Source organism: Globicephala melas, chromosome 7 (genome assembly GCF_963455315.2).
Source record: "Globicephala melas chromosome 7, mGloMel1.2, whole genome shotgun sequence".
Classification (NCBI taxonomy): Eukaryota; Metazoa; Chordata; class Mammalia; order Artiodactyla; family Delphinidae; genus Globicephala; species Globicephala melas.
Window position 1 is genome coordinate 74295441 of NC_083320.1, and position 24034 is coordinate 74319474.

The 24034-nt window shown below is 37.3% G+C and overlaps 1 protein-coding gene across 4 annotated transcripts in view; it reads right to left on the reverse strand.

Annotated features, from left to right (window-relative positions):
• GPD2 (glycerol-3-phosphate dehydrogenase 2) overlaps window positions 1-24034 on the reverse strand; it is a 134081-nt gene that overhangs the window by 61799 nt on the left and 48248 nt on the right. For all 4 annotated transcript variants that reach the window (XM_060302428.1, XM_060302427.1, XM_030852742.2 and 1 more), the window contains exons 3-6: window positions 18019-18190; window positions 5384-5508; window positions 3788-3885; window positions 2613-2776 (exon numbers count right to left, since the gene is read on the reverse strand). In XM_060302428.1, coding sequence (XP_060158411.1) covers window positions 2613-2776; window positions 3788-3885; window positions 5384-5508; window positions 18019-18190 — 559 coding nt within the window. The remainder of the gene's footprint in view (window positions 1-2612; window positions 2777-3787; window positions 3886-5383; window positions 5509-18018; window positions 18191-24034) is intronic.

The following is a 24034-nucleotide window of genomic DNA, read 5'->3' on the forward strand; positions in this document are numbered from 1 at the left end:
AGAGTTGTTAATTGGCAAAATTTCTTGTAGATTTTAAAAGTTCATTTAGTTACTTTTGCCACTTTTTCATTATGATCAAGATTCTCCCAAGGTGGGAATTATAAAAATTATTATTTCTGTTCACTTCTAAATGGTTAAATTTATGTTATGTAAATTTCACCTCAATAAATTATTTTTTTAAGTTAAAAAAAGTTATTTTGTGTAGCCCAAATGCATTTTGAAATCACTTGGGAGACTGTTACTACATTCTCATAATGATTATTTAAGAAGAAGAGTATTTGTTGCTGTTGTTGTTGTCAAGAAATGTTTATCTTACAAATTACAATGTTTAGACTTCAATTGCAATGGTATATGCTTAGGAAGTATATTTTCCTCTCTGAAATACTTTGGTAGCAGGATAATGATGTTATTTTTCTGGTTGAAGGGTGAGCCATCCCTTCCTTTCTCTGAGCACACATTTATTACATTTAATTCCTTTACTATATGTTCCTTTCTACCTTATTTCTATATTGGTATTTAATTTGTTCATCACACCATTAGCTTTAACAAGAGTTGCCCTATCTGTGAATACAGCTGTGAAACCATAGAACTACACTGTTTCACATTGTTGTTTTGTCTTGCCTCAGGCATGACGTAGTTGGACCTGCATCATTTCAGAACAAGATTTAAAAAGAAATTATTTCCAGTGACTAGAATTATTTTTACTTTTTCAAGACTTGGGCTTCACAAGCAATTTTCAAATATCAAACTGAAATTATTTTAAATAATAATTTTTAACTTTTCAATAGCTAAACTCCTAATTTTGCAACCTGTAACAAGCTATGAAAGCCAATTCTAGATAAAAGAAATTCTTCTTCCTCTTGATTCTAATAGGATAGTGTTTCTCCTGCAGTATATGACACAGATTTCCCTTGGTTTCTCCATGTAGAATTGTTAAGAATCTGTAATTCATAACAATATCAAACCAACATAACACAGATGGCACAAATTCAGATATGACAGCCACTAATATTCCTCTCAAGGAGGTTCAGATATGCACAAGCTAAAAAAATAAAAGTAACAAATAAAAGTAGTTCGTGTTCAATATATCACATGGTAGAGAAAATGGCCAAGTTCTTGAGAGAGCTTGCAAGGGAGGGATTGAAACTAAGAGGCAAAGGGCACAAACACTTTCAGGTCAGGATGGGCAGGGGGCCATTTGCAGAATGCCTTTTTATTCCTCCTGGATCAAAAACCTCTTTAATATAGTCACCCAACAAACTACAGTGGATTAACATTAAGGGTCTCAAGCAGAGAAAGAATATTCACAGTTAAGATTGTCCCTTAACATGTAGGCTCAGTCAGGGGCACCAAAAAAGTAGTTAAGTGCCCCCCACCCCGTGGTGTTTAGATGCTGGAAGGCACTGTAAACTGTGAATTTTCTAGCTTTTAATGTTTGTCTAAGACCCTTAACATTTTTCTAATATTGTTGCTCCTAACACATCTTCCTGGGTTTATCCCCGTTGCCCCATCTGCACGTACACATTTTGCATTCATATATGAAAGCCTGAAAGACAGCTAAATTGATTCAGAAACCTAACACTGAGAAGAAGAAAAAAAGGTAGAGGTAGCCTTAAGGATATCCCATGTTATGAAGTATAAATATCAAAGTCTCCTGGAAAAACAAAACAACAAAAACACTTCTTCATGTTAAGAGTTTAGATATCTAACACTAAATACAAAAGATCACATAGTAGGGGTAAAAAAACCTCACTGACACTATTGGGCCTTTGTGCCACAAAATTTCTAAGACTTTTTGAACATGTATAATTATCTGTGTCCAGCTATTTCTTTATAAATAGACATCCTTGGACTACTTTTAAAATCCATTCACCCTTTAAAACTATAGTAAAACTTCACAAATGGCTTTTCCTGTGTTGTTTTGTATTGTATTGTGGTCCATCTGGAGATATATTAAGTGGTTAGTTCCTTCAAATAAAAGTGTACAAAATTGTATTGTCCACACACACACACAAACACAAAGAATGAACACTGAACACGTGGCCAATGGGTACTAGATAATGTCACTGTTAGAAAACATCTAACAACAATAAAATAAGCATTAAAACCTGAGGGACTGGTTTAACAGATGCAATGTTCATCTACCTTCTCACATAAATTATATGTTCAAGAATTGTGCCCTGTGCGAAATACAAACATGTCAATTTCAGCCCAGGGGCATTTTTCTCTAGGTTTATAACCCCTTGAAAATAGAGGTTTCATCTAGAAAACCTAACAGATCCTCAGCTGCTTTCAACATTATAATATATTCATAAGGCAAGTGTTCACTGGCAAACATAACAAATTAAATGGCATGAAGGTGGTGACCAAATACATAATGATGGAAAATGGACCAAACCAACCATGAGATACAAAGTCGAAATCAAAGAAGAAACGGAATATGCAAAAACAAGCAATATTAAAAGCAAAACACTATGTGGAGTGTGCGCATGTACGTTTGTGTGTTGTGTAAGATTAACATTAATTAGGAGGCAAAACTGTCTCGTTAAGAATATGCTGTAAGGGTCACGAGTGGGAGATAAGTATCTTGTCAAAAAAAAAAAATCACATACCATCATAGTAGACAATTGCTCCTACCAGTTTATCCTTCTGGAGCATTGGGAAATGCTCAAGGGCTCTTGATTTGCTGAGGACGTAACTGCTTTTCAGGCAATTACTTCCAGCAACCAGATCATACAGCTTGATTCCCACCCAGTAGTAAGGTAACTGCCACCACCTACAGCATAAATAGGGGAAAAGGTTTCTTTAGAAACAGAGTATAACATTATAGAATGTCACTTTAAGATACAAGACGCTTTTTATTAAGAAAAGCAAAGTATACCTAGAAGTGTACTGCAAAAGAAACAAGAGAAGGGCCTGCCTGTTCTGACAACAGCCCAGCTGAATTATAAAAGTAAATGGATCATCTCTAAGGCAGTCGTTCTGGACCTGACTGCATATTAGATTTTCTGGGGAGCATCAAAAATAAATATAGATGCCTGGGCCTCGTGCTTCTAGGGATCAATTTAACTAGACTAGGGCAAAGATCAGAGTGACTCTAATGTACACCCAGCGTAGAGAATCATTGGCTTAAGATGTCCTAAGAAATCTATGATAAAATATAGACAAAAATTATAAAATCTGCTTCCAGGCCCCACAAGACTCATGCAGCTAGCAGAGTTACATAATTCTGTATTTCCTACCACCTGTATTCCATCTTAAGTCAACCTGATGGATAGCTCTAACAACATTTATAAAATTGGGTTTAATAATTTTTGATTATTTGACACCTCCAAACCAAATTTCAGTTTTGGTTAACTCGGAAATTTAAAATGACACAAAATGGCTTAGGGTTTGGAGTTGATATATGTCAGTTCAGATTTTGCAGCAGGATTCTTTCTGGCTCTGCATTTTAGTCTGCAAATGACCCTCTTATGTTCCCCAGTGCAAATGTAGTCGCTCCTGTATATACTCTCAGAAACTGGAGTAAAAAACTACTAATTATAAGTGCAGAACACAACCTCCTTTGCCTTCAAGAGCTAGCCCTTAGAGGTGGGTCAGCAGAGACTAATACAGGAAAAGTCACACTTTTTAAAATGCAACAAAGGAAAATATTTTAAAAGGATGAAAGATTAGGACTAATTAAAACTACATTAAGAAATACACATTGAGGAACTATTTTCATTAAAACTTTGTTCTATTGACCTCAGATAAGCAAAGAGTATACAGATGATACCAAAAGGCTTACTTGTAAATTGGGAGCATTATAGGCAACGGAGCTGATAAATGGGGAGCAATTTCTAGTAGGTTGGCACGCTCATGAAGGGCTTCTTTTACCATCCTGTACTGAAAAGCAAAACAGAGAAAATTAGTTTGGCAATAACAGATCATAATATTTTCAAATGGCAAATAGACACCCTGCCAACTGATTGATACACAGAAACCTCTCTACCTCTGAGCAAGGATAGCTCCCTCCTAATTAAATTTCTAATAATACATCATGCTGTCAACCTGAAAGATTTTTTAGAAACCTTAAACTGTATTTGCATAGGAGAAAAACATGCTGTCAGAGTTCCCAGGTGTAAGATATTTTCCTGACTTGAGTTACAAGATTATTGTAACAATTTATCTTGCATTCTCTGTATTGTCCCTTTTCTCAGTCCCCCATTATATTTTCTCATGTAAGAGATAACAGATTGTTCAGATTCATGTTAAACGTTTCCTTCTTGCCTCCACTAGCCCGAGCAGAGATGATACTTAAGAGTTGCACAGTATTTTACAGACTATCATTAAAAAGCTTTTGTCTTTAGTCCTCATTACACCTCTCTGAAGGCCCAGCATTACTATCATAATACTAATTTTACAAAGAAAAAAACCGAGGCTCATAGAAATTAAATAAATAAGCTGAAACACATCACAAGTCATCTGATTCTAAACCCTATGCTCTTTTCTTCACATCCATCATGATGCTAAACAGACACATAAGAAAAGGGGACAGATTCAAAACTGACAATGTCAAGTAAGTGCTGCTGTGTTTTTCATGTACGAAAAGCAGATAGGGAGTTCAGTTGATTTTTTTTTTTTTTTTAACTCCTCTGGGAAATGTCATCTTCCACACTGCCTTGGCAGTTTTCAAATGGTGGCAGACTGGACACAACAGAGTGTGACATAAAAAAAAGCATGACTCAGATCATCTTCTCCTTAAGAATATGTCAGTGACAATATGCAGTATGATTGCATCTGCAGTTAAGAGGATCAGTTTAATATTCCTCATGTATTACAACACAGTTCCCTTGAAACTGCTTGGGAAGTAGCAATTTGGTGGCCATTGGTGGGGAAAACAACAAAACAAAACAATCACAATTGTTAAAAGTAACACATCCAGGGCTTCCCTGGTGGCGCAGTGGTTGGGAGTCCGCCTGCCGATGCAGGGGACACGGGTTCGTGCCCCGGTCCGGGAAGATCCCACATGCCGCGGAGCAGCTGGGCCCGTGAGCCATGGCCGCTGAGCCTGCGCGTCCGGAGCTTGTGCTCCGCAACGGGAGAGGCCGCGGCAGTGAGAGGCCCGCGTACCACGAAAAAAAAGTCACACATCCGAAAGTGATTTTGTAAATCTGCTACTTTGACATGCCTGTGTAGAAAAAGCCCCTGATTACCCATAAACATAATGCTACAGGAAAAAAAATGGCACACCTCTCCTGAAAGACACTCCAGCAGAATACACTAAATAGGTATTTCCAATAGGAAGGAATGTTAAAAGCCATAAAAAAAAAAAAACCTGATTTAATTGGGTAGAAAAAAGCACAGTCGCAATTTTTGTTTAACAACTAGCATACACAATTACCTGCTCAATATCCAACTTCATGATAGCCTTCTGAAGATATCTCACACCACCATGGATCAATTTAGTGCTTCTGCTGCTGGTCCCTGATGAGAAATCATCTCTTTCTACAAGGGCTGTTTTTAGTCCTGTGTAACCAGAAAACCAAATTAACTTCTTAAATTACACAATTTGTATGTAATTCATTAAAGGCACTTCTCCAGGGTAGAGACAGTCACAAGAAAAATTACTCTGAACATGGATAAATTTGTATTCCAAGTGCAGTACGCTGTCTATATTATAATGAAGAGATTTTAGTCTCTTCCTGGGGGAAAAGTCAAACCAGAACTAGAAGCATATTAAACTGTGAATGAATCACAGCTAGAAAATATTACAGTGCAATTTCAGGGCAGAAACATACACTGGTGTGTTTCGAGGGTCGAAGGGGAGTCTGGCACCCATCTTTAACCATGTAGAGTTAACTCAGTATTGTTACCGATGCCTTCTGGAACTCACATTCATCCCTCACTACGAGAGTCCAGACCTGTGCCAGCCTCTCAACTCCAGTCAACTCTGATGCAGCGACCGTGAATCTAGACTAGCCCTCTATGTGCCGGTTCCTATTTCTGGAGTGGTGTGAAAGTGGGTATAAAATGGGAAAAGAGATCAAAGATATCGAAACAGAAGAAGAAAGAAGAGAATAACCTCTGATGCTGAGGAGTTTACAGTCTAACTGAAGACGTGCAAGCACAATATTGTAGAACTACAAAGAAAAACACAAGCCAGGACAAATGAGCCCAGTACAGAGTATCCATGAGTAAAGAAAAGACAATATTCTTGGTAAAGGTGAGGCTGAACAAAGACAAGTCAGTTCTAAAAATCATCCCTCCCAACCTGGCTTTCTTTGAGGGTTGCAATAAATCTCTTGGGAATGAAATCAGTTTTGTTTTGTTTTGTTTTCTTGCAGAGACACCCCTGCCTCTTCAGGACTGGGAGGACCAACATTACTACAAGTTCCATACACTAGTTAGATATGAAACCCAAAATTTCAAAAGACCCGAAGTATACATCAGCACCAAGCCAGAAGAAATTTTCATGGCCTGCCATACTCTTGGGGGATGAGAGAATGTCATAGAATCCAATTACAATGAGAATATGTAACTGGAGCAGTTTGGGCTCACAAAGCTCATATAAGAGAACTTGTGCATGTATTCAATTCAGAGCCATTTATTACATTTAATACCAAAGGGTCGTTTTTATAACTTCTAACAGTTTAAATATCGTACCCAAATGTCATCATAAAATCAGGGCAATTCCCTTGACTCAAAAGGACAAAATATTTGGAAACTGTGGAGAGAAAAGTAGAGAACTTTGATTCAAGGGCAAAAACTGCTAATGCTCTAATGAACTAGCAAAATAACACAGAAATTACAGATATCATAGACCCAGGTCACTCTTTTTAAGCATTTATGCCAGAAAAAGATGTGTAAAATTCTCAACTATGAAAACTCTAGCAATGCTTAGTAAATTTAGTACAGGATGTATTAAACACACAGAAAGATATATCATATTAGTGCATATTTTTTTGAGAGCCTAAGTGCCAGGTAAAGTGCTGGTGTTAGAAATGAAATAGACATAGACCAAGCTGTCAAGTAGCTCCCAACCCAAAGAGAGGCAAGTGAACAAAATGAAGCAAAGTTTCATAGGTGCTGCATTTGAAAATGCAGAGGACTCTTTATCCTAAAGTGAGTCAAAAATTAAATTCAGGATATAAACCCCAAATTGCTTAGTCGAGATTACATTTGCAATCTCTCTTACAATGCACTGTCTTGGTGAGCTCTATCACCTTTTCTTAGTAAGTCCGACACAGAGAGTTCTTCTTCCAGTACTAAAATATACCATTTTTCTTCAGTTGAAGATCAGATGAGGAAGTTGACTTTCAAATGGCATTTAAGAGCTGAATTATTTAGAACACACCTCTCTTCCAGTCTTGGAATCAGTCATGGCATTAAGATGCCCACACCATCCGAGGCAGGGACATAAAACTGAGAGGGGATAAGCAGCTTTCCCATCCAGCCTATGGCTCCTACCTGCCCAAAGGTACCCACAGGCTGTGGGAGAAGATGCCTTAGTGCCCAGTTAGCCCCACCTCCTAGCATGTAATCCCCTACCCTGGAGTGTGGGCTTAGCTAGTGCCTTGCTTCTAACCAACAGAATACAGCCACGATGGTGGCAGGCCACGTCCATGGTTAGGTTACAAGAGACTGCGACTTCCTCCTTCCTCCTCCTGGATAAAGCAACCTGTCTTGTTCTGAGTCAAGGAACCAACAGAGCCCCTGGTCAACAGGTCACGAGGAACTGAGGCCTCAGTCCAGTAACTTGTGAGGATCTGAATCCTGCCAACCTCCATGTGAGTTGCTAGGAAGCACTGCAGCTTGTGAGAGACTGTGACACAATTCCCTGTGTGAACAATAACTACAGCCAAGGTAGTTATTTTAATTGTATCTGGGATGGGGTCTTGGAGAAAGGCTGAGTCAACAGAGGAGGATGTGTTCAGATGGGTAGAGGGCAGGAGCAAGGGAATTATCACTGGCAAAGATCAGCTTAAGCAAGAGAAGGCAAATGACTGAAATGGCCCAGCTTATTTAGGGTCTGCTTGTCACTCAGGGGCTGGAGTGTGGGGAGACCTTCTAGGGGAACCACACAGTGTGAGGGGGGCGATAGAGAGTCTAGCCTCGGAAGGCAGAAGACGGTAATTGGAGAGTGATATGAAGAGAGAATTTTATGGGTGTGTGTTATCAGGATGGGTTTTTTTTTCTTTCCCAAACTGACACAGTGTGAGGCAGGCAACTACTCTAGGAATTAGCAAGCCATCTCAGGAGGATATTTCAGGATATTTAAGTGAGAGCTAACACTTTAAAGCCTCAAAACTGCTTTTGCAAGAATTGGACATTTAAAAAAGTTATTCACATGTACTTATGTGAAAAACCTTAGTGAATACCAACAAAAGTTAAAATGGGCTTCTCTGTCAAACCAGGCTGTTTCTTCTTGTCCCATTATTTCCAGTGTCATATCGTCAAGCTACCCACCAGAATTTCTGAAGGGAAATGATACTGCTCCTTCCAGAGCAAAATAAAAAATAAAAATTTAGTCTCTAAATTTATAGCTAAATTGATATATTAAAGTACCATGTAACCTAAAGTATTACCAAAAGTTTTTGAAACCTTAAAAAGAAAACATTTAAAAAATTTCAACTGCTTTTATGCTAAACGTTCTGGATTTCTCGTTTTTGTTGGATGAGAATAATGGAATGAGGAAGGAGGAAAGTAATGCAAAATCAAGACATTATTAGAAGTTACAACCGCTTTTGCCTTAACTGATTAACCGACTACAGCAAAGACAATGAAATTGTTTAAAGTCTTATAATGATCTTGCATGATTCCGTTACCTAAGATGTTCCTTCCTGTTTCACCTCTCAAAAATCCAAACTTTTTTTCCACCTCCAGTCTGAAAATAAGAGTTTAGTTTGTTTTGTTTGTTTCAGTATAAAGCAAGGAAGTGAAGAGAGAGCACTGTTTTATCTTCTCAAAGAGAATGAAGAGTACTTTTTTAAAATTTTTATTGGAGTATAGCTGATTTACAATGTTGTGTTAGTTTCAGGTGTACAGCAAAGTAAATCAGTTATAGATATACATATATCCACTCTTTTTTAGATTCTTTTCCATAGAGTACTCTGCACTCCCTTACAGAATATTGAGTAGAGTTCTCTGTGCTATATAGTAGTAGGTCCTTATTAGTTATCTATTTTATATATAGTAGTGTGTATATGTCAATCTCAGTGTCCCAATTTATCCCTCCCCCATCCCTTTCCCGCCTGGTAACCATAAGATTGTTTTCTATATCTGTGACTCTCTTTCTGTTTTGTAAATAAGTTTATTTTTACCATTTTTTTTAGATTCCACATATAGGCAATATCATATGATATTTGTCTTTGAACAGTATTTTTAAGTGACATTCAATGCTAACATTTTGCATCTTAGGTAAAATAATTAAATTTGAAGGAGACCGAAAATAATGCATCCAGGCTTCCAGCAACTGTGCCTAGCTGGATGTGAGGCACTGGGGAAGATCTTTCCTCAGAGTGGAAAGAATGACCTCCCCACATGCCCACCAGTGAAGGGCTGGCCTCTGTACATGTATGATAATTCACTAAACTTGTTCAAGATTTTATAAGGAATAGCTTTTGCTTGTTTCTTTTCTTTTCAGAAGTTACTTTTTATGGAAAGCAATATGTTCTATCACTGCTGAGATGAACCAGAACATTTGGGAGTGGTATGATTATTCGATTTTTTGTTTTTATAATTGATTGCTTTTAGTAGTTACTCTCATGAATTTCACTGCAGTGGTAAAGTATTAATATTTGGAGTGAGATTACTCTGAAATTCTTTGGTGGAAGAACAAGATTAGTTATAGCAGAAGAAGAAAGTCAACTTGAAATCTACCTTTCAGTCATACTCAGCCCATCTCTGAAGTTAAAGTTGTACCTTTTGGGTGGGGTCAGGGATGTGAATGAAATACAGCTCTTCACAGACTTGCCTTTTCTGTCCTGAGCGGGAATGTCTAGCTGCCAGGCACTTCCAACTAAACCAATTCATGTATCAAGACAGTTGGATGAATACAGAGGGATAATTACTATCTAAGGGGAGGAATGGTACGACATTTAACTTTTACAACATGAAATAGAACAGAAGCATAGTTTAATACCTTTTACTGATTATCTTATGCATGCAAACACACTCAATATAATAAATGCAGAGAAGTAAAGAGAACAAAATAAAACCCTCCTGTAACCACACTACTCAGAGATAACCACAGTTGACATTTGGGTGTTTAAATGTTCACATTTTCTGTGCATGTATGTAATCACATACGCACATTTTTACCAAAATAGGATCATATGATACATTCCATTTTTTTCATTTAACATTATTTATTGTAAACATCTCTCCAATGTCAATACATATTTTTCTATAATTTCACTTTTAATGTGTGCACAGTAATACATTAAATATTTACAATGATTTATTTATTCAATTCCCTGTTTTTGAACATTTGGGTTATTTCCTACCTTCGCTATCACAGTACTGCAAGACTGTATTTTTATTTAAACTCTCTGCATCTTTATTTCATTAAAATAAATTTTCAGATATGGCATTATTTAACTATTTTTAAATAGAATGGGCAGAGTAATAGCTATGAAATAACTACCAGAGGCACCCAGGTAATAACACACAAATCAAAAAGTTTAGACACTCTGTACATTAGTACCAATTTCTCTAAAAAATAACACGCCTGTAAAGCTGCAAAGCAACCCTGGCTTGTTAACCCTCATGATCAGGATTCTTTGCTTTAAGCCTAGTATTTTCTAACAGTGAATGTTAACATTTTACAGAACTATATAATGTTGGATTGGTTATTATACCTATTTCTATTTTTCTATTAGAAACATATAAACCATTAATGGAGATACTATGCTAAGTTAGAACATATCATTAACATACTTTGAGTCCCTTAAGTTCACACATGATTATGGAGGCACAAAAATGTATTAAGCCATAACACTAATTATAGTAATAGAGTTTCAGGGGAATAAGGAAGTTGCCGTTGTTGCTTTCTCTTTTTACTATTTACTTTTTTACTATTTTACTTTTTATTATTTTATAATAAAAACAGCCAGTATTCAGAGAGAAGGAATATCCAAACAATGTAAAATGATGAAAAGAGAGAATAATATACTCCAGACATAACCAAGTTTAACTATTAAAAATGTCCCATATATTCTACCAGAAACTTTTTATGCTGATAAACCTGTGTACTTTTTTGCTTCAAAAACAAACACAATTAACAAACTCATTCTTTACAACTTGTTTTTCAATTTACAATACATTTTAGCCATTATCCCTGTAAACACTTATAAACCTCTCTGAATAACTGAATGGACCCAATTTATTAAACCATACCACACTCTTTTTGCTATTATAAATATTGCTTATAGGTAAAATTTTGACCAATATGCCACTGTGAGTTCAGCTTTAAACTCTTCCTCTCCAAACACAGAGAAAATTATATATATGTGTGTATATATATATATATATTTGTTTTTTACATGTATATATATATGTACATACATACCTATGTACACACATACATAGATATATTTTAAGGCATGGTTGATTCAAAAATAAACATCTCATGGACCAGAAATGTAGCAGAAACTCAGAGCACAGTAGTTAGGCCCAAAGCCTCTGTCTTGGTGGAATCTGGGTCTAGAAACAGGCAAAGGTAACCAAGATTTCAGTTCCTGAAGGGCAAGAGATAGGGAGAGGTGAAGAAGACAGACCAGTGCTGGAATCCAGGGATTGAAGAAGGGTGGAAAAGCTTCTGCTGACCACTGTCTGGGGCTGTGGACTATCTGCTGGGACATGCCCAGGAGGCAGGAAGATGGACCCAGCCTGGAGAGCAGTACCTGGGCCAGGGAACCACCAGCTGGCTGGCCAAGATCAACACAGGGCAGGAGCCTTGATTTGGTTTTGAGAAAAGTCTCTGATGGGACTTGAAGGTGGCAGCAACTGTATCCATAGAGTTTAATGTATGGCAACAGAGAGTGATACAAAGCTGATTTAATATGGAGGAAAGGAAGAAGGAAATGGAGCAAAGTAAAAAAAGATGTAGGGTAAAAAATACAAAATAAAAGCACGTGGCATCCAAATAAATGGAGATGGACCAAATTCACCTGTTGAAAGACAGATTCCATCTATCAAGCGTTAAAAAAAAAGAATCCAGCTACTTGCGTTTCATCATAGACATATTAAAACAAAAGGATATAGAAAAGTTGAAAACAATATGAAACAAATCCTGTCTGATATGTTATTTTCCCAACTTCACAGGTGTTTATTATATTTCTGCCATAGATAAATTTCAATTTTTATGAAATCAAATTTAACAGGATTTGCCAAAAGGAAAATGACTTTATTGATGTCATGCTTAAAAACACCTGTCTTACTCCATGTTTTTAAATTTCCATATACTTTCTTCTAATAGGTTTGTGGTGTTTTATTGTTAAATCCTTGAAACAGAGAGCATGATAAACAGAATATAAATATACATAATATATACAAATATAAATTTGGGAAAGTGGATACTTCAAAGTTGCTTATTAAACAACCAATAATGACAAATATGAAATGCTTTTACCATATCCTAAATTTTATGTATTCAGATCTATTTCTAGCCTCTTACTTTTGCTCCGCTAATCTCTCCGTTCCTTTAGCAAACTATTTTAATTAAAGTAGCTTTAGAATACACTTCGATATTGATAGAGCTCTATCTGCTTTATCATTATTCTTTTTCAAAATTAATCTAGTAAATCTCAAAGGCTGATTTTTCCAGATACCTTTGGCACAGTTTCTCTAACCCTCCCCACCCTACTCCTGCCAAAGACAGTCACTATAACATAATCACTAAATTACATCAAATTTCCAGATTAATTTTAGTAGCAATTTGCAACCTAGTCTAATTAGCAGTGTCCAGTAAGTAGCAAACTTTCATCTGCTGCAATTCTACTGTCCTGAAATAGGATTTTCTCTGCCCTCATGGTGGAAGAGGGGCAGTGGTAGAAGGGGGTGGAGATCTGTAATTCCCAAAATGCACTATCTTCCATGGCTCTCCCTTTTCTGCAGTTTTTAATGCAATTAAAAATGCACACACCTGCTCCTTTTCACAAACCTTTATTTATGCAGAAGTGTTGTTGTTATCCTCCGTTATGTCTGAGAACCTTGAGGCTCTCTGTAAGGTTAGAACACTTATTGAAGGTCATGGACTTAGTGAGTGATGAAGCTGACTGATCCCACTTGGTTCTCATTTCATAGCCTGTGTCCTTACTCGTTATGCTATACTGTCTTAGACTCGAAGGAACAGTGGTGAGAATTCAGGAATTACTAGCCAGGCACCATTCATAAACTAGAAGTACATATACATTTTTAAACAAGAGAACTACAATTAATGTTTTCTTCTAGCAAGAAGCAGTCTTCTCTGGAATTTTGAAGCCGTAAAGTTTAAGTTTATAAATAAGATTTTAAACCAAAATTGTACTGATTGACCCCTGATACATACAGGTAAATCACATAAAATAACAAAAAAGAACTGAAAAAAACATCTTGAAGCCCCCTGAGGGAGTGACTATATTTATCAGAGTCTCTTCATTCCAGCTCTCTTTTTGGGGCAAAGTGCCTCCTATATCATCGTGCTTCGAGGCTGGGGACTGGCCACAGAGGTTTTAACCAGAGAAGCAATTCCTATTGATCCTAGAGACCTACAGGAGAACGTGAGGAGAGCTGTGCATATTATGTTTATATAATAATATTCCCAAATGAAACAAATGAAAAACTGATTCCCAAGAAAATTCAGATGGTAAGAATGCAAATAAATGTTCATTATGAAAACTTCATGACTTTTTCTCTTCCTTCTACGGTCTTTGTTTATCCATTACCAAAATTGCATTTAGGCACAATATTTCATCAAAAACCTTGTGAAAACATTTTTATACGAGCCTTTTAACATCTAGCAGTTCCCCCAAAACTTTGATGTCCTGAAAAATCTAATTATTACTGGTAACTTTAAAAGATCACAGTAATTTATTTTTGTCAAATGTGACTAAAGATTAATGGATACAGTCAGGAATAATTTGGTAAAAACATATCAAACGCAGAGAAAGCAAAATTTGTTGTTAAGTGAAGCATCAAATATAATAAAAGAGCAAATTCCATGAATGAACAGCAACAATGCACAATTCATTAACCAAATGCCCATGATTATTTCACACTTCAGAGGGCTACTGATATGATCAGAAATTGTAGTAAAAGGATAAATATAGATTAACTTCAGCATCTCTATACATTTTAATTATAAATGCTACCCTCAGAGGGCTACCAGCATAATAAAGGAAATACAAACTATGGTTTATCCATCCTTTTTATAAATCGTAACTCCGTATACATCAAATAAGACAGTCAGTCAATTATTTTAAAAGACAGCAATTGAAATGCCAGGAGATACTGAAAGTACATCATTTTCTTAGCTGTTACTAACTATAAGTATTAAAAATCTTGTCAACATTCTGGCTCTGAAAACTCTTATCTTTTCAAAATCATCATCACTGTCATCACCCACAATCGTCTGCTAATGTACTAGGTAACATTCTTTACTGCCCAAAGGAAAAATGTTTGTTCAGCAAATATTAATAAACTATAAGCTCCTCGAGGGCAAGGCCACATCTTATTAGTCTTTATATTCCCAGAGCTGGTTCAGCAGTTGACTCTCAAGTAGTATTGTTTCAAACAGCAGAATGAAACAAAACAAAAAACTGGAAACCACCTAAAGAGTCATTAACAAGAACGTCTTTGGGATGAATTTTTCAGCCATGAAAACAATGAATACCATATACATGTAAAGATTGATTAACTACACTGTTATTTGAAAGTAACACACTGCAAAGTAATGACTACAGTATGATCTTATCTATGTTTTTAAAAAGATATCTAAAAAATGCACAAAAGCAAATATAGGTGAGACTTTTCAAAAGGAGAAAAGGAATAAAAGGCACTTAATCAGTAGTTGCCTTTTTGCTACTGCAATCACGGTCCTAACTCTTGGAGGGAAAGCTGGCTTTCCAACTCCCCTTACCTCCCCCTACCAGTCCTAAGTTTCCATTTAAACAATTTCTTGCCTTCATGGAATCTTTTCTCATTTTCTCCTTCTGTCATTGCTACCTAGTCAGTTCTCAATTTGGGATTCTACCCTATCGTGTATTTTCTCTGCCCCAACTCTGAGCAATATTAGACACACATGGGGACACACACACACACACACACACACACACACACACAGATATCCTTTTCTAACCAGAGCAAAGCAACCCCTATTCCTATCACATTCTCTAAATCTTTTCTACATCCAAGTCCCTACTCCTATCCATAAGCAGCACATCTCACTTCTTTTTGAGTGTTTAAGAATAGCTCTTCAGAGTCACACAGACTCCTTCTTTTATGCCTTAGAATCTTTACACTTTGTATTCGTCTCTGAGAAATGTCTCTTCTTGCCCTGCCAAAGCTAAGATATATCTTTGATATCCCATGCCGCGTATTTTCCCGAGAGCTTGTTCCACATGCAGCCTTCTATTATATGCATGTTAAGGCTCTCTTCTGAGTCTACAGAAATATTCAGATGGCTCCTATCTTAAAAAGAAAAGAAAGAAGAAACAATTCTTGCACATACTGCCTCCCTTATTCATATCCTACTACACCAGCAAGTTACGTCCTTTCTGTGTTATTTGTCTCTAGATCTCTTAAAAGTTTAGCCCCTGCTTCTTCCTTATTGCCTATCCTTTCCTCATCACGAATGCTCTTCACTGTCTCAGAGGGCCTGTTCAGTAAAGTCCAAAGGCCTTTCCCCGGCATCCCAGGCCCAGCTCTGCCTTTGCACTCCTCTCATATCCTCCCCAGCACAGCCTGGGTGATCCCAACTGAAACACGGGTTGTTTCCCACACACACTGTTCCTCTCACATGCTCCCTCAGATTGGCACACTTCCAGCAAGCAATGTTTGCCTACTAAAATTCTACCCGTGCTAAATAGCAGCTTGCTTTCTCCAGACCATTCTATGCAGATATAACAATGCCCCCAAGCCTCCTGAAAGGCACATATTCTCTATAGGGTAACTCAGTCTACTACAGAACTTGGAGCAACCTAAGGGTGGAGCCTGGATCAAACATCTTGGTATTCTCATGTAGTACTTTGAATATTGCCATGCATAAAGCAGGCACTCAGCCAATATTTGTTGAAATGAAAGAAAAAGAACTGCTGTATACTTCAGTACATAGCATGAACATAAGTGGAGATAGCAAGAAATATTTTTCTGAACGCTACTGGGGAAACGATCCTCTTGGACATAGAAAATTGTCATCTGGTAACTTCTAAGCCCTGGGGTAGTCCCAGGACAATTGGGGCAGTCCCGAACGAGACCTCCCATTACACTGCCTATGTGTCTTCTCTTGACACTCTCTTTCCCAGGACTCCAGGGAAGAGTGTTGAATTCAAACACCTTGAGGTAACTTCAACTCTTCTTTCCATCTGACTTAGTATGTCCCAGGATAATGCAGCTTAAATTACAAACTATGGATGGAGACAAAATTATATAACTATTAGGGTGTGCCAGGAAACTGAGTATGTTCCAGGATTTATTATTGTGAATTTACCATTATTTGGAATTGACAGAAAGGACCTAGGCTGTGATGTCTACATGGATCAAAACTCAAGTGGGGGTCCTGTGCAATCACAGTAAATCTAGTGTACTTTTTGGCTTATGTGTGCCTAATCTCACGAAATTTATTTCATTTCTGTAAAACTAAAATCTACCAGATATGCAAAGTAACTAAGTCTAGGGTGGGTGTGGTAGTAACTTAATCTGAGAAAAATTATTCCATGTAATAAACTATTACCACTGAATATGAAACTGCAATGAATATTGAACCTTATAGAGTAACTAAAATAATTTGGAGTCAAAATTCCTTGCAGCAGTACCCAGTCCAATGTGATATATCTAAAAATAATCACAAAGGATTATTTCTCCGGGACAATTGGTTCTAAAAGTCTTTTGCCTTCATGTTATTAATGGCAGCTATAATACTATCTACAATTTATTGAGTTTCTACTTTGTGTGACAAGCACTGTTTTAAATCCTCTTCATGATTATGCATTTAATCCCCATAACAATCATTAACGGAAGATATTTCTTTCCTTATTTGAAAGATGAGGGACCTTAGAGAAATTAAGTACCTTGCTTAAGTGTATGTGCGTGTGTGTGTATACACATACATACATCTGATACAGCAGCTCAGCCAGGATATGTACTCAGATTTCTTTGATTCCAAACTCCACACTAATAACCACAGGCAAAAGAAGCAAATCATTAAATATATCATATGTAAGAGCCTTGGTGTTCCATACTAAAATTTCTTTCTTTATATATCCTGTTGCCATTTTGAAAGAACTTCTCATAATATCTTTCCCGAAGCTGACTAATAGAGTGAGACAGAACTACAGGTTAGCAAGTCTTTTCCATTATTCAGTCACCTGAACTAGAGTTTCCCAAACTGTAGTCTGTATTTCATTGGAAGAGATTATTTTAATAGAGAAACAAAAAGAATTATTTTAATAGATTAATTCATTTTAATAAATCTTTTTATTAAAGACAAATCACTGACATAAATGTGATTTTAGGTGATACACAAATAATTTTATTTCACATAAATGTACTTTACTGTGTATAAAAAAAACTAACCAGAACATCAAATCAATGAATTCACAGGAATATAAAGTTTTCTTTTTAAATAAATTCATTTCAGTGTAAAAGACAAACTATACTTCATTTCAAAATTGTGCAAGTACCTACATTTTAACAACGGGAAGGTGCTTCACAAAGAATGGAAAATTAAGCAATGCAACAGAAACGTGACTTCCCAGCACGGAGCGCACACTGTGTGTTTATATCAGAAGGACAGATGAAACCTTTACCTGTGTTACATCCACCCACACCAGGACTCACCTCTGGTGACTGCATCTAGGGCACAGCCACTTCCTGTTGCTCCTCCTCCAATGACAAGTACATCGAATTCAGACGTGTTTTTCAAAGTCAGTATCTGAGCTTCTCTGGACGGAGGCTCCCTGTTAACAGGTTCTGAGACGTAGTCTGCTGCTTCAACAAAGGCCAGGTTCACCTGAGGTAAAAGACCATTTTCAAATGTTTGTCTGGAATGCCAATTTAATACATTTTACAATGTATTAAAAAAAGATTTGCAATGGAGATAAGGATAACCAGAGCTAGACCGGAGTCTACAGTCCACATGGAGTGAATGATAGAACCAACTGCCTTGGAGAAAAAAAAAGTCCTTAAAATTCTGTGTGTTTTTTTTTTTTTTCCCATGAATCATAACTATTTAACCGTGGAACACCTGGTTTCAGATTCAATATCTCAACTGATCGTTTTGGTTTCATATACAACCAAGTTCAATTAATTCCCACACTGTACAGCAATTCCCAAATACCTTGTCTAAGACAATTTATAGGAGAACATAAGAAAATGTTTTACCCGGTAGCAGCCATTCATTCAGATAACATTTAAAAGTGTGGAAAGGAGGAGGAAAAAGCACTTTATGCCTTTCCGCAATTTCTTAAAAGTATATGTTCTTCATTCCTTAATTCCCCTGACAAAAATATATTCTTGAGTCAGTACAATTAAAAAGAATCTGTTCACAACAGACGTTATTATCCAGTTTAAAATCAGCTCTGGCCAATGGGAATAATATTATATAAAGATTTTAGTCAGAGGCTTCCCCATTCAATGTTTTAACAGAAAATTATAGATTTTATATATTTAATACACGCTATTTCAATTTGTGAAAGCTTTAACAATAATATAATTAAAGCCAGCCATAGTCCCCTAAATGATAATGACCTTCCTTATTTCTAGTTCTTTCATTAGAATATAAGTTATCATCCTAAATCAAAAATGATGCTAGTCTTTATATTAAAAAAAGTAGTAAGTCAGAGTCAAAAGCTTAGAAAAACAGATATGTATCTGTTTTTTCTCCAAAATGCGAATACCAGGTTCGTTCACTATACTGAACAGTGCTGGTCACTGTTGCTCTAACAGTTAGTATTCCACAGATATGTGGCTTCTATTTTCTTTTCTTTAAATCACAGCATCAGCACAATGCACAGGGGCAGCGTTCTTCCCATTCTGCTGAAGGGCCATGTCTGAAGCTCTGAACCACAAGGCCAAGCTTCTTCCAGAAAAGGTGGTCTTAGCTCTGACCAAGAGATTGTTCTGATAAGCGATTTTTTACTCATTTAAATAAAATAGACCAAAGTGCTCCTTATAATTGGATTTCTATTTTAAAAAACCTAAAAGCCATAGAGCACATTGAAAGAAACCTGGAGTAGAATCAGAGGGTCCTGGCTTATATCTTAGCACTTGTGTTTACTAGTAAAGGGACTTTTGACCGATTATCTCTCTGGCTTTTGTTTCTTCATTTGCAACGTGGGATGAAACCCCTGTGATGTCTCTATCTCTTTATCTTTCGGTTACCCTCAGTAAGGGAATAATGATATGAAAGTAGGTAGTAAACTATTAATTACACCAAAGAGGAGTTGTATTATTGTTAAATAATTTGATTCCTTAATAGCAGGGAACAGGAAACTTTCAAAACATATTTTACTAAGTATCATAAATAAAAAATGTTATAATCTGGTACCATAATTTTTCAGACTATTAATTCAGATTCCAAACCACAAAACTCTTGTGCTTCCTTATATAACTCCTCCTAATTGTCTGCTAATAACCATTTCCCCGTGTTCATATTTACATGCATTTAAGGTAACAAGTTAAATAAATGTAACTGGCTAGGTGCTGTGGAGAATATAAGATGCCTTTCAGTCATGGTCTTTGTTTTCCATCATCTAAGGAGAAGAATGAAAAAAACCACACACACACACACACACACACACACACACACACACACACACACGGTAAACACATACAAGAACAAATGCCAAAATAGAGGAAAAAAAAAAAAAGCACCAAGCTATGACCATTCAGATTAGAGAGGGAGAGTCTTTCATCTGAGGCTTTCAACTGGGCCATGACAGATGGATAAGACTTGAACATGAGACTGACAAGTGACTAAACGCCAGAGCATTTTCACACATCAAAAGAATTGTGCTGACATTTGCTGCTTGGTAAGTTCTCTAGAAATAGTTGAAAATAAATGTAAGGACGGTACTATGGTAGAGTTCATTAGAACTTGGCAATACTAACAGACCCCATTCTACTCTGCTCACAGGTTGCAACCATGGAGATTAAACTCAGCAGAACCTCTTCTTCAGCAAGTACACCAGATCTGATGGGCATTTCTCATGCCTTTTGTGCATCTCTCCACTGACTATGCTGTTTCTCCTGCCCTCATCCCCTGCCTCATACTTCTCATCGGTACGCTCTAACCTGTCTCATCCTAACAAACAGTAAAAAAATGTCTCTTACATATGTTTCTAACGATCAGCCTGAAAATTCTTGAAGTAACTGTATACCCTTGCTTTTCTACTGCCTCACCTCCTATCCACTCCCCAACTCAAGTTTAATATGGATTTTCACATACACCAGCACCACCACCATGACCAGACCACCAACACTGACCAATGTCCACTCTGCTGACAAACCCAGTGAGCACTTTTCATCCTTCATTTCAGTTGTCATCTCAGCACATTCACTCACCTCAGCATCTGGAAGATGTCAGTCTGAAATGACGACCTCTCTCTCTCTCTCTCTCTCTCTCTCTCTCTCTCTCCAGCCTTTTGAACTCACTCTCTAGTTTCCTTTGGATGTCTGTCTGCTGTCCAACATTAATCACTGAGGTTCCTCTTGAGTCTGTCCTATTCACTCTTCTCAGATGACTAAAAACTCTCTCTAGGGAACATCATCTTCCTCCATATTATCAGATATCTTTCATACCACCCTGACCCTCAATTATGCTCCCCTATTCCAGAACCTGGATATCAAACTTCCTACTTCATTTCGATGTCTTCATTTCGATGTCTCACGTTATCTCAAAATTCTACTGATAACTTTATCTCCCCAAACCTTTTTCCCTATAAATTTTCCTCATTTCAGTGAAGGTACTATTATATATCTAGTTGCTTGTGCCACTCTCTTAAGTCTCCTATCTGGTCAGTCATTGAGTTCTATAAATTCCACCACCTAAAAAAATTCTCACATCTAGTCACATCATCTTCACTGCCTTTCAAGTCCAGGTATCTTCCCTTTCCTCTATATTAAAATGATATCCTCCTACAGGTCTTCACACAGTTACCATTCGTTCTTCCAAGTCATTCTCCATACTGAAGCTGGGGTAATCATGTAAAAACCCAAATAATGTCATTTCCACGTGTAAAACCCTTCAAGAGCTTTTGACCTAATACAACATAAAGGTAAGCATCTTTAGTTTCTAAGATGAGTCATAGTTTTTCAGAGTAGTTTAAATCTAACAAAGAAATGGACAATACCAAGTGCTGGTGGTGATACAACACAATTGGAACTCTCTTATATTGCTGATGGAAATGCAAAATAATCCAGCCATTTTGGAAAACAATTTGAGAGTTCTAATAAAGGTGAACATACACTTACCATACAGTGGCCCCCCCGCAGGTGATTTACTCAAGAGAAATCAAAACCTGTGTTCACACAAAAACCTGTAGGCAAATATTTACAGTGACTTTATTTATAATTGCCAGAAATTATTAAAAACTCGAACATCCTTCAACTGGTGAATGACTAAACAAACTCTCGTGCACCCATGCACTGGAATAATTGGCAATAAAAGGAACAAATTACTGATAGTCACAACAACATGAATGGATCTCAAAAGCATCATGCTAAGTCACAGGTTGAAAAATTACGGCTTTCCACCCAAATCTGGCTGCTACCTATTTTAATAAAGTTTTATTGCAACACAGCCACACCCAATCATTCATGCCTAGTACACGACTGCAGTAGCAGAGAGGAGTAGTTGCAACAGAGAAGGTATGGTCTGCAAGCCTAAAACATTTACTGCTGGGCCCTTTAGAGAAAAGTTTGCCAATCCCTGTGCCAAGTGAGAGAAGAAAGACTCAGAAGTCTATATAGGGCATGATTCCATTTACAGGATGTTCTGCAAAAGCAAAAGTATATGGTCAGAAAACAGATCAGTGATGGTCAGGGTCTGGAGATGTGGTGGGGAGGAATGACCACAGAGAACATGAGAGCTTTTGAGGATGACAGAAATGTTCTATATCTTGACTGTGGTGGTGGTTATATGACCATATGCTCTTGTCAAAACTCACAGAACTGTACGTCATAAAGGGTGAATTTTACTGCATGTAAATTACACCCCAAATCATACCTCAATAAACTTGACTTAAAAAATAATAAGGGGCTTCCCTGGTGGCGCAGTGGTTGAGAGTCTGCCTGCCGGTGCAGGGGACATGGGTTCGAGCCCTGGTCTGGGAAGATCCCACATGCCACGGAGCAACTAGGCCCGTGAGCCACAACTGCTGAGCCTGCGCGACTGGAGCTTGGGCTCCGCAACAAGAGAGGCCACGACAGTGAGAGGCCCGAGCACCACGATGAAGAGTGGCCCCCGCTTGCCGCGACTGGAGAAAGCCCACGCACAGAAACGAAGACCCAACACAGCCAATCAATCAATCAATAAATAGAAATACTGTAGAATTATTTTAAAAATAATAATAAGTAACCATATACACAGCAATTATGCGCCAGGCATTATTATTAGGGTTTTACTTTTTTCACTCACTTGATCCTCACAGTGACTCTATGAGTTAGGTACTACTATGATTTCCATTTTACAGAAGGAGTAACTGAGACACAGAAGTTAAGCACTTGGCCTGTGATTATACAGCTGGTATATGGTAGAGCTAGGAATTGAACGTATGCAGCCTGGTGACACAGACTAAGTTTTACATCACTACAACATACTGATTCTACGTATAATTTGAGAAAAATTAAGAAATAGACTAAATCGTTATAATAGGATGAGATATCACCAGTTATCAAATGCAGAAAGTTTGGGGGGTTTTTGTGGTATGGTTCTGTCGTGGGGGTTTTGCTGAACAATCCTTCCCAAAATATATTTTTTAAAATATACGGCACTATTGAGGGTAATTTATTTAATTTCTGACACTACATTTAAAACAACACTTTATTTTTGTTTATTTTTTTCATAAAAGCTGGAAAGTGTTGCAACTGAGAAGCTAAGCACAAGTTTATTTTAGAGGCAGTAAACACAGCCTAAGGCCCTCCTTATAATTATGACAAGAGAAAGACTCATTTGGGCTTCATATGGCTTTGAGTCACAGAAACACATCTGCACTCTACCTTCCCTAGAATATGTCGATTGAGGAGAAATAAAAGAAAAGCAGTAGGAATAAAACAGTAGTGGTAAGTAACAGCACGCTTTAAGAAAGGGGACCTTTGTGCTCCAAATCTTCCCAGACCTGCTCATCAAACTTCGCAGACAAATTAATCAAGGCAGTTGATTAAACAGGAATCTGGACGGATCCAGAGATTCTGGGAGAAGGCTTGGAAAGGCAACATGCCCTAAGTCACCTAAGAAGACACCTCACGCACCACTGCACTTCCTCATCCGGTGGAGGCCCTCAAGGATTCTACAGACTGGAGGACAAAACAAAAAGATAAAGAGGAAATTATAATATTGCTTAACAGGTGGATTAAAGATAGAGAAGAAGCTATAAGAGCCATGGGAGGCAGGAGCCAGACCTGAGAAGGTTTCCTGGAAACCACAGCTAAATCAGGTCAAGAAAGACTAATAGGCATTACCTGGGTGAAAATGCCAGGAAAGGAAGTTGGCACAGCATGTGCTAAAACCAGAAGTCATTGTAGTGAATTGGTCAGCATACTACTTTCTTAAAAACGTGAGTTACACATCCAATATTTAAAAATTGTTCTCCATATCTGTGAGTCTAGTTCTGTTTTGTAACATTTGTTCACGTTT